Source organism: Tinamus guttatus, unplaced genomic scaffold (assembly GCF_059628265.1).
Source record: "Tinamus guttatus ecotype Peru unplaced genomic scaffold, ASM5962826v1 Tinamus_guttatus_pri_ptg000203l, whole genome shotgun sequence".
Lineage (NCBI taxonomy): Eukaryota > Metazoa > Chordata > Aves > Tinamiformes > Tinamidae > Tinamus > Tinamus guttatus.
In genome coordinates, this window is record NW_028288737.1 from 3,939,598 (window position 1) to 3,951,620 (window position 12,023).

General features: G+C 37.1%; 1 protein-coding gene across 3 annotated transcripts in view; it reads left to right on the forward strand.

Moving 5' to 3' along the window:
* MYOM1 (myomesin 1) overlaps window positions 1–12,023 on the forward strand; it is a 73,297-nt gene that overhangs the window by 33,340 nt on the left and 27,934 nt on the right. Inside the window, exons 15-22 of one of the 3 annotated variants that reach the window (XM_088524084.1) lie at window positions 1,155–1,338; window positions 2,360–2,534; window positions 4,632–4,753; window positions 5,664–5,990; window positions 7,106–7,302; window positions 8,360–8,486; window positions 9,232–9,416; window positions 10,446–10,560. In XM_088524084.1, the coding sequence (XP_088380210.1) occupies window positions 1,155–1,338; window positions 2,360–2,534; window positions 4,632–4,753; window positions 5,664–5,990; window positions 7,106–7,302; window positions 8,360–8,486; window positions 9,232–9,416; window positions 10,446–10,560 (1,432 nt within the window). The remainder of the gene's footprint in view (window positions 1–1,154; window positions 1,339–2,359; window positions 2,535–4,631; window positions 4,754–5,663; window positions 5,991–7,105; window positions 7,303–8,359; window positions 8,487–9,231; window positions 9,417–10,445; window positions 10,561–12,023) is intronic. The other 2 variants (XM_088524082.1, XM_088524083.1) reach the window with 2 other exon arrangements.

Below are 12,023 nucleotides of genomic sequence, written 5' to 3' on the forward strand. Positions count from 1 at the left end.
ACAGGGCAAAGTCACAGTTACGTATATATATATCATTTGAATAAATGAAACTTGTCTTGTGAGACAGACTAACTGGCACTCTTCCAGAGACTTTCTTGGTGTCGGCTCTTTCTTCTTGAGCTGCTTCTCATGTTTATCCTCCATCTACTTCACCAGATCAGCAAAGCTGACACAAAATTTCTTTTCTGGAACAGAATCAGTTTTAATTTCAATGTCCTGCTTTTCTGAGCCGCCTTCTTATGGCTGCTGATCTAGAATAGTCTTCAGTACCACCTTTTTTACTAGTATCTCATGGCTCCCACAAACTTCTATGTCATATTTTTTCTGTATCAATCTAGAGGTGTCATCCTGGGAGACATAAATATCTTAACATTGCATGTTTTTATGTCTTGTGAAATCTGGTCTAAATAATGAGTTTTACCTAGCAACAGACTTAAAGAGGTTGAAATATAAATTCTGAGCTTCCATATAAGAAAGATTTTTAATAACCTAGCTTTACTCAGCACTGCTGTCATATGTTTGGATGTTTCCATGAACAATCAAACTCTCTCCGAAACAAGGACCCATTATTTGAAATTATTTTTAACATAAGATATGCGGAAAACAAATGTATCACTCATCTTAATAGCATAAGTGACCACCACATGCAGAACTTCTAGCCACAGCAACAAATACAATTAATAAATTAAATGCACTTTTTTTCTGGAAAATGAAGCCAAATCCTTATTAATTTTGGAAGCCACTCCAAAAAGATTCTCAGGAGTATCATGAGAGCATCTGGAAGCAAGGTAGTCATGTTAGAGCTTCTTTGGATGATGCTAAATGTCTGCAGAACTTCTTTTGAAAGTCGCCCTAGATTCAAAACTATTCTAATAATAATAATATCACATCCTAGGTATGGAAAGAAGCTTAGCTTCGGTATATTAAAAATGGTAGACTTGCTATGTATGTTTTCTGAAGTAGGCAGTCATCTAGCTGAATCATTATAAGCTTTGAAATTCATGCGTTTGGTGGAACAGCGAAAAAAAGGAACGTGAGTGCCTGTTCTCATAGCAGATGTGTCCAGGTGGAAAGCTCTGTCAGGTTAGATCCTCAACTTTCCTCTGTCTTTCAAAGAACTTCATTGCAAAGGTGCTCTCTTGGTTTGATTGCAGTGTGTTGCTGGCACAGAGAACTGGCAAAGAGTGAACACAGAGATCCCCGTCAAGTCTCCTCGCTTTGCAGTTTTTGATTTGGCTGAAGGCAAATCCTACTGCTTCCGGGTCCGCTGTTGCAATTCTGCTGGAATTGGTGAGCCTTCAGAAGCAACCGAAGCTACTGTGGTGGATGACAAACTCGGTAAGTGTGTGGTCCTATTAGCTCCAATTTGATCTCCATGCTATCTTTTCAGTTTATAACTGTTCTCATCGAAGACATACAGCTGTTCAATAACTAAACCAAGTGCAAACAGTAGTTGATGATTTATTCCTTTTAATCAAGATAATGTTGGCTTGGTTTGCTAAACCTTTAATGTGTAGTTATACGGCACATTCAAACCAAGGAAATTAAACTGCAAATAATGATGCCAAGAACTGCAAAGGCAACAAATAATGAAAGAAAATGAAAGCTCCTGGAATTACAGAAATGTTTTGTTTTACTTGGAGGCTTTACTGAAAATAAGACCCAGACATACCAGAGTTTAATCTGCCTTGTTTTCCAAATTAAGCAAAAGTGTAGAATTTAATACTTATATGGATATAGAGAGTACTTCTGCTGGAAGAAAATCCAATATGTTCATCAGAGGAGAGCATCAGTAGCTGTGTTTACTTAGCAATCTGGTTCAGAACAGTAACACAGATTTGAAACAAATGCCCAGATTGTCTCTGTTTACTTCATATTGCTTCAGTTCTCAGAGCAGTTTGATGTGCATGATTTGGGAGAGTAAAACAGAGCTTTTCTTGAAAAACGCTAGATTCATTTCAGTACTCAAAGGGAACACTGGGTTCTGACTCACTCTGCAGGCTGTACAACATCTTTCAATGTGCAACTAAGACTTCTGTCCTTTAGAAAGCTCCAAATCACATCTCTGGTGGAGACATTCAGTGCAGGGAAACTAAGACTAAATATAATCTGAAAAAAATGCCCTCAGCAACGCACTGCCCTGAACCTACTGATCCCGCTAGGTTACTTGGTGATATAGCTATAAACAGGAAAGAGTTTATAAACTTAAGACTTGAATTTTATATCAGTCAGGCAGCATGAGATCAGTGTTGTTAAGAGTTTTGTGGTAGCACAGTCAAGAATAGAACAGCTAACTTATTTTTTTTATTCATAAATTTTAACTGGTTGGTCGTTATTTCATTTCTCTTTCCCTCTCCAGATATTCCCAAAGCTCCTGGCCGTATTATGCCAACTAGGAATACAGATACCTCAGTTGTTGTCACTTGGACAGAACCTCCAGATGCCAAGGAGTTGGTTGGATACTACATTGAGTCAAGTGTCGTTGGATCTGGTCATTGGGAACCATGCAACAACAATCCAGTGAAAGGCACAAGGTGATAGATTTAAAAGAATGGAAATTATGATCACAGGTTTTGTGATTTAGTGGCTGGTGTGCTTTCCAGCCATTAGTAGTAATGGTAGTAGTAATTGCTCTGTTGTAGCCCGAAGGCTGGAAACACTTTTTCAAGGTGAAGTTCTTAAGATGCTATGAAGACATATTTCAAAATGTAATTGTTGTCCGAAAGGAAATTATGATCAGCTTTTTATTAAAAAACAGTTACTCAGTGGGGAAAAAACGTGGATGTTGGCAGGAAGGAAAAGAGAACCTGTTCACTATTTCTAGCCATTTCATAGCCTATCAGTCTGAGAAAAAACAGTACAGTGAGGAATGAGTGAACTTACATTGAGTAAAACTAAACTGCATGAGGCCAAGTCTTTCATTTGGAAGACTGTTGTAAACGCTTCTGGAACTGTATATAAAGAGTGTCAGGAGGAAATTTGGACTGTATCAGTCTAACAATATTACTTGCTAATTGCTCCACCATTTGCGATTATAATGATACTAATGAACACTTAAATATTGCATATGAGCGCATTTTTCTTACTGACAAGAAAATCAATCTCAGAAAAATTAAACCATATTTAAACCTCTGCTAGCTAAATCAAGTGAGGGCAAATGAGAGTTTTCTTTGAGGAAGGATTTCAGTTTTAGAGTCTACAGGAGTAATTTTGGAACTTGAACCCAAGGTACTGATGTCAACTGCAGAAGCAGCCCTTGTTTGTTATGACTGATTATGGTTATTTGTGATTACTATCCATGTTTGCTTTTTTTGCAACAAATACATCTCTGCTAAATATTGTTGGACCAACTCCTTTGTTTAGAAGTGCATTTTAAATGCTGAAAGTATCAGGAGCACCTAAAAAAAACCCCTCTTGATCACATCTGTGACAATTCCATTCAAGTCTTCTGTGCATATAATTTCAGATGCTGTGCTTGGCATTATTATATACTTTCACACATATTTCCCTGATTTATACTGTGATTAAATAAAACATTGGTAGAGTTTAGTACTTTGTGATTATTTCAAGATTTGAAAACATGATCATTATTCAGCCTAAAACAAACAAACAAAAATGCTGAATTACACTGTTTAGGTTTCTATTAGCATATTTTTTATCTATGCATCTAATTTATGATAGGGGCATGCACAAGCTGTCTGTTAAATCATATTAAATATTGACTTTTCTGGTTAAATCAATCAAAACATTAGCTGTAGCATGTTGTTTGCATTATGGAGTAAATTTTGATGTTTTATTTTTTTTGCTGTACATACCCAGCAAAAAGGTGCTTTGAAAAAAACTTGTAGCATGGCCACTGAAAATTCCACTCTGAAAATTTCATTCAGGATTCAGGATTTCAAAATTCAGGATTTTATACTTCAAAATCAGTTTTTAGGGAAAAATATTTTCTTTTTATTCTTGATTTGTACACCATTGTACTACCACCAGTAGTGCAGAGTGTGACATAATGAAATAAAATACAGTTCTCAGTGTGGGTGTAATTTATGATTTTTTTTGTGTAATCATAATGTAATCCCACAGAAAAAAATATTCTGGTAGAAGACCAACTAAGATTATTGTGCTGTATCCGTAAGCAAGAAAGTGAAGTTAATAATGCGACGCTTTATTTTTTGCTCTTTTACAATGCATGGTGATTTTTGTGAACGCTATATTTATCATTTATAATTGTAAGTAAAATCAATGAACTTTCAGCTATGTCATGAAGGTATACCACAAGCAAGTACATCTATTATATATACATACATATATAATATGTCTCTGTGTGTGTATGAATATATATGCATATATATGTGCATATAATCACTACAGATTTCTGCATTGTTCCCATTGGGAAGTATGGTTTTGCATTCCAGCACTGAGCAGAAGATAGACCCACTAAGAACACATGAATTCTTGCAGTCTTAGTTGGAAATGCGTACAGGAGAAAAAAAGTTGTGTCTAAGGAAACATGGTTTTAGTCATTATCTTATTTGTGTGAATGAACTGCTTAGGTACATCCTGCATCATTTCAGTGCCTATGTCATTTCTTTTTTTTTTAATCTGAGTATTCTTCTACTGTTTTGTTTTAGATTCATTTGCCATGGGCTTGTCACTGGTGAGAAGTACGTTTTCCGAGTCAGAGCTGTTAATGCAGCTGGACTCAGTGAATTTTCACAGGAATCAGAGCCTATAGAAGTGCAAGCAGCCATTGGTAAGCTCCATTCAGTGCTGAATATGCTTTTTTACAGTAAAGATGGTTTTAGCAATTATTTCTAACTAATTATTTGGTTTTACAATGCTGTTCACAAATAATGATCTACTCGTAGATCATATGTAATGCCTCACAGCCATACTTTCACAGTCACTGCGCTTCTGTAGACGGTTCACCTTCACCATCCAGTCTTCTTCAGGTGTTTCTTGTGAACAACTGTAAGAGAGCACTGCCAAGTTCCCTTCACAGTTATCCTGGAAAATGGAATGCCATTCTGATTCTGTAATGTGGTATTTATCAATCTCTAATACACACCATCCTATATAAAGGCAATTCCTAAGAGCTCTGTTCCCATGCCTCAACCTAATAACAAATGCTGCAATGCTTTTTTTTTTGTAAGCCTTTTATAACTCTGTGTGTTCTGCCCTTGTGGATGAATTATTTCTGTTTGCCACTGCCTGAACTAATCTGTAAGATTAATGAGGTCATTGGACTAAGACAAATTGTATGTCTGCAACACCCTCACTCTTGTTTGTATCAAACTTGCATATCTCACAACCTTAGAGTAGGAAGATGTGGCCCAAAGGCAATTTTTGTGATATTGGTATAAATACAGCCTGGAAGAGTTAATGCTAAAATAAACATACCAAGTGAAGATTATTATTAACATTCCATGTTTCTTCTGCTTAGAAAAATAGAGAGTATTAAAAGGACATTACTTGTGAGGAGGTTGAGAGGTATTCTATGCATGTTTGTGAATCCAAGCTTTGCATTCTGTCCATAAAAAATGTGATTTGTTATATTTTGCCTGTGTTGTTCATTGTGTGCCTTTCTTAATTTTGTTGAGCAAGTGAAGAAAAAGCAATGCCTTCTAATTTAACTTGTCTTTGCTGTTTTCTGGCAATTATAGGGGGAGGATTGCTTCATGGTGTGTGTCCTGAACTGAGTGGTAAAGCTGGTGGACTAACAGACTGCACTACCAGTTGGGATGGCATGCATGAGTCCTCCCAGCCTATCTTTGACACAGATGCTTTGCTAAAATGCAACGCTAAATGTAATAGAGACACACTACCCAGTAGCTCTGACAAACTGGGGAACACAGGAGACAATTACATGAGAGAAATGGTTAAGGATGCTACCACATCTGCACCACAAAATGTTGCTGCTAAGCAGGCAAGTAAGTCTCGACCCGGGGATCCTTTGACACTGGAAAAGGTGAAAGAGAAGAAAGATATAGGTGAGAGTTAATAAAATAATTAAATTTCACTGCTTTGGTACATTTACTTCGGACATATGTAACCTCTGCTCATCCATGTCACACGTGAATATTTTTTTCAATAATGCATTTTCCATCAGAGCCATTAATTATATGCTCAGCTCTCCATTAAGATCATTATGCATGTAATGGTATGAGAGGCCACTACACATACATAGTGGCTATTGACAATGAAACAGTCATCCATTTACTAATTATATAGCTTGTTTGATTACATATTAATGTATCCAAAATAATGTATGGTTTCTTAATTACTTCAGTAATTTGTTCTCGAATGCCTACTCTCTGCATTATGTATATGTGAAGGTAACAAAACCTGATATAGAAGTGTCATTAGAAGAAAATGGGTGTAGTTCTTAGGATGAGATTCATGATTTCTGTACTGTTAAAACATAATAAAAAGGCGGATTGTACTGCATTTTTCTTTTAAAGTAAGCTCCAGTAACAGACATATTCCATATCTGATCAGTGGCTATGGTCATGCTTCCTTCCATTAAGGTAAGATAATATGAAGGGTGCAATGATAATGTTTGAACAGTGTATGAATTTTAAAAAAATAATAATAATAATAATAAAGAAAGAATGAGCAGATAACCCGCATTCTGGGAATGGAAGAATGTGGGCTTATAAAAGAAAAGGAACTAAAACAAATATTGCATGTGTGAAAAATAGTTTTCTTTCATCAAAAGAAAACAAATCATTGCATCACCAATTTTTATTTTCATGTCAATTTTATTTCCTCATTCTTCACAATGTTAAAATAAATCTTGATCACTTACATGAGCGCTGCAATTGCAACACATTTTTTCACTATGTGTCGGCTTGTTTTTTGAAAGACAAATGATCTTGAAAATTAAATCCAATGTAGTTTGATTTTTTTTTTCCCTCTTCTTTTCCATTTGGTTGATGGAAGCTTCTATCCTGCGTTTCTTATTCCAGCAGAATTTTTCTTGACCGCACCGAGCTGCTTTCCTGATTAGGAAATGCAGGATGGGGCTACCTGGATACAATAACTGAATGCCTGTCTTACTAATCCAATACTGCTTCCTATTTATGTGTTATTCATGTTGAAACAGCTGCTCCATCTCCACCTTATGACATAACGGTACTTGAGAGTGTTCGTGACTCAATGGTACTGGGATGGAAACAACCTAAAATCACTGGTGGAACTGAAATTACTGGCTACTATGTGAACTATCGTGAAGTAATTGGTGGAGTTCCTGGGAAATGGATGGAGGCCAACATTAAGCCCGTTAGTGAGAGGGCATACAGGGTAAGAAGTTAACCTTTGTTATTGCTTTTGGCAATTAGGTGACCAGTATTTCCAAAACAGATCTCAAAGCCATATTAGGAGGAAGATTTTTTTTTTGAAGAATCTTTGCTATAAGTGGTAGACATTATTACGTTACTATCTGAGATCTCAGAAGCCTTCTGGTTAATATGTTAAGCTATGTGGGGTGCTGAATAAATTTTGTAGTGCATGGCCATGCTACGTTGTTTTACTTGCTTCGTTGGTAGTGTTTATGTCTCAAAGTGATGAAAACCTGTCCATATTTAGAGGATGCAGAGGAGTTGTGTACAGGTTCATGCAATGTCTGGCCTTTTGCTGCCTTTCCATAATAGGTCCTCCTGCTAAACACATTTGTCTTTGATGCACCTCTCTTTTCTACTGATGTATTTGTTGAATTCAGTTAACTGTCTGTACTACATTTTATGTGGATTTGTTTTTCTGTTGTGAATTACAACCAACCATCAGCTGTGAATTCTTTCCTCCAGTTCCAATTTACATTTTCGTAAGTGAGGCCCTCACAACTAATGGCCTTGCCACCAGGCATGTTGGACCTTGCTGCAGTGCTCACTGGTGCTGTAAGCAGGTCTGGGCCTGCTGGATCTTCTGATTTGTTCTTAATCCATTTTAGAGATACAGCGTAGCTATAACCTCGTGAAGCAGCTATACAAAAGCAGTGCAAGGTGTGTGCTATGTTTTTCACCACGCTACAAGAACAAGTTTTGCCTCAAGCCAAGTTGCTGTGGATCACAAAACAGATTCATATATGTGTTGTTTAGCAATACTGTTTCCTCCCTAACTACCAACGTGTCTATCAGTAAGAGAAGTGTTTTACAATTTGTCCATGCTAAGAAAATTCACATATGCTCTACCATCGATTAGAGGGAAAGCCAAGATAACTGTCAAATTATATATGATTTTAATAAACTTTTCCTTTTTTTCAGGCATTTAAAAGCATGCTCTTATTTTGAATAATTGGCATTGTGGCTTCCTCCTAGAACTTTAATCCCAAGTCAATAGGTAAATTTTCTTGATTTCACAGATTCAAAACCTGAAGGAAAATATGGTGTACCAGTTCCAAGTTGCTGCTGCTAACCTGGCTGGGGTAGGGACACCTTCCCCACCCAGTAAATCCTTCAAATGTGAAGAATGGACCATTGCTGTACCAGGTAGGATCAGAGAGTGATGTGACTAATCACAGCCACAGGGTGCTCTGAAGCCAAAACCCTATGTTCCCAATGCCCACAATGTTCAGGAATCAGTGGACAACAAAGTTCATATGCACGCTTGTATCTCTCTCGCTGTGATTTATTATATTTATACAGATGCATTAAACAACCCCCCTTTAACTGGTAATATTTTACAAGCACCTTGTGTTTTCTTTATCTTCCCTGCTTGACTTCTGTACTGTGTCAGTCATCCCAGCTGAGCTTCCCAGTTTAAATTGCAGGTATAAATGCCTGTCTAAGGTACACCAAAGGGAAGAATGAGGCCCTATAACCCTTGACTAAACATATCACTGCAAGGCCAGACCACTTGCCTTTTAACACTCATAGGAATAAATGAAAACAAACTCCATTGCCTTCAGTGGACTTTAGAACAGGCCTTGAAGCAGCATATTAGCTTAATAATTAACTTATCTCCCTGACGTTGGAGATTATTTGTCATTTTTGTTTGTTAATGAATATTTGATCAAGATACCAAATCTCAAAAAATGGGATTGTTTGTTGGGCCTTTTTATAACTATAGGTTGTATTTATACCTGTTCTAGATGTGACACAATAGAACTGCACCTGTTATATCAGCTCTGAATATAGAATGTGGTGCTTCATTTGGATTTTTGAAGTCTTATGCATTAACCCCTTTGGGCTTTATTTAGTAACCACAACTGTAACTTTTGTTCTTGCCTTTCAGGGCCACCTCATGATCTTGAATGCATAGAAATTAGGAAAGATTCCTTGGTTTTATTGTGGAAGGAACCAGTTTATACTGGTCGTAGTCCTATAGCTGGTTATTACGTTGATCTAAAGGAAACCGAAGCAACGGAGGAACACTGGAGAAGTGTCAATGAGAAGCCACTTCAAAAGAGATATTTGAAGGTACAACAGTTTAAGATTCAAACACAGGTCTAACAGTGTAACCCCAAGGAAGTCAATATTACATATACCATTGAATTTTGATCAAATTCCCATATGATTAAACACTTAGTAGGTTATGTTGTGCCTAGAACACACCCGTATAATGCTAGTACAGTCAGACGAGACTGTAACTTGGAAGAGAATCTGGCAAAACAAACCTAAAAATAAAAGCAAGCAATACTAAAACCAAATATTGTTCCTATAACATAGGAGACATTCCTAGCTTTTAATAGCCCGAAGTGGAATGCAGGCATCACAATACAGGCATCAAAAAACAAAACAACGACAACAAAAAAAGCTGTGACAAGGTGGCAGAAGAATCTTTCTAACATATAGTACCTTTTATTCGCATTTCGCTACAAGTTAAAGCATTTTTTTGCATTATTGTGATAAATCATTTTTTGAATGACTTCTCAAGAAGGGATCGGCTGAAGTAGGTTTGCTATTTTTATGCTTTTCAGATAATTTTAAAGATGTTCACTTTAAGGTCTTATCCTTTCATACATTTTAAAAGGATACTTGCAAGTATTTAAATTCAGTATGATTGCTCAAATAATCACTATTAAATAAAGAGCGTCCTTTTTATAAATTGGGGTGGCAAGCACTTTTTCCCCAATAATTTTATTTTTAAACGCCAGAATTGACGTGCAGTAAAAGGCTATACTGTTTCAGAGGTCAGCAGGCATAAATTAAAAAACATCCTGTTCCGTTGATAATGTTCCTTTTCAAAGAAATGAATAACAGTTATGACACTGTCTAAATGTTAACTATGCATACAAGGAAGGAATAAGCCAAACAAATTAGTCATGTCACTCTAGAATTGAAACAAAAAGAAAAAATATGAGGAAGAAATATTTTTAAATTAGAAAGGGAGGAAAGCAAAAGAGAAAGAAAATGTAATTGTCAGGTATCCAAACTGGTATTGTAAGAAGTGAGAAGCTAGTGTCAGTGTCTTGTAGCAAATCATGCTCCTATGTTTGCATCCTCCAGATAGGTGGCCTCAAGGAAGGTGTGAGCTACGTGTTCCGTGTGCGGGCAACAAACCAAGCAGGTGTTGGGAAACCATCGGATGCCACTGATCCTGTTGTAGCTGAAACACGACCAGGTTTGTTAGAGATCCTTCCTCTTTTGCGTCTTATTTAAGCAGGCTCCTGTTGGGACCATGTGCTTGTATACAGCCTGCATGCAAACAATCTGACCCCTCTCAAGTCAGGCTTGTTTACTACACAGGAAAAGAGTTGAGGGTCACATCTTATTTTCTTTTTTCAGACATTTCTTAAGGTCGGATCGTTTTTTTTACCATAAATACCTGTTCAGGAATATCAAGATACAATAAAGTTGTAAGGGATGTGTATATATCTATGTGTACACGCATAAATACAGGACCTACTAAGGTCAACCCAACCAAAAAACTCTGCAAATGTAGGTATTGCCCTTCCAATATTAGATGAGTTGTTTATGCTGTACCTCTCTCTTCTTTAACTCATATAATATGCCTGAGGAAAGGGTAAAATAAAATGTTCTTTTCTCTTAGCATTTAAATTAAAGCTTTTAAACAGTTTGATGAAGTAATTGTGGAGACTGTCTTCAGCAGGAATTCAATTTGCAAGGTTTTGTCATAGACATCCTTGAAATCTGGCTCCAGTGTGTCTATAGTGTGCCAAGGAACATTAGAACCGCTGCAAGGGTGCAGAATATCTGTATAGTTGCCTGGAATTTCAGAAAATCCGTCAACTTTGTATAGGTGTCATAGGTGAGCTGGACCAGAGCCACCAGCCTTTTGTCATCAGAAACAGTTCCCTAACAGAAAACATAACCTTGGGCATATGTCTCTCAATACTTCCTTTCTTTGTCCTCTTCTGTGGATGCAAAGTTTCTTTTTTCTTCCCCTATTAATTAGAGCTGAAATGGTAGATATAAAACCAAGATATCCCCCCAAGCTTTAGAATAAAGCAATTTTAAAACTGTGATCTACTCCTGTATAGACTGTTAGAAACAGAGGGGCTTGTAAGATAGAAAAAAAATGAACTCTGAGATATCTTTAAAAAATCTGGTGTAAACCTAGTATGAAGCAAAAAGATAGAGGACAATAACCCAGCCTAGAACCGCCATCACACTCTTCTTCCCAGACAAGCTCCTTTTCGCTGCCCATGGATCCCAGCAGGACTGGTCCTGCTTTCATAAACACCTGGTCCTCTCATAAATGCCTGCGATAGGAAAAAAACTAAAACGTTTTGAGGTAGGTCTCAGTGAGACTGTAGTTGATGAAAGCCTGAAAAGGAATTAGTGAGGCTGTTAGTGAGGCTGGAAAGACTAGAAAAAATGGAAGGAATAGATGGAAAGATTGTGATACTGGGAGAAGAGAGGCTAAGGACAGCGTAGGAAGAGCTTGGGTCAGCAGAGGGAGATATTAACTGTAGGTAGCTCTCAAATGAAAAGATAAGAATAATTCGGGTACCTGAAAAGGGTGAGAGGGTCAGGCAGGATGGGGGTAGACCTGGGCGCCCCATGGACTGGTGGCTTACGAAACTGAGAGCTGAGAACTTTGTGAGGAACAAGTTAAGTAGT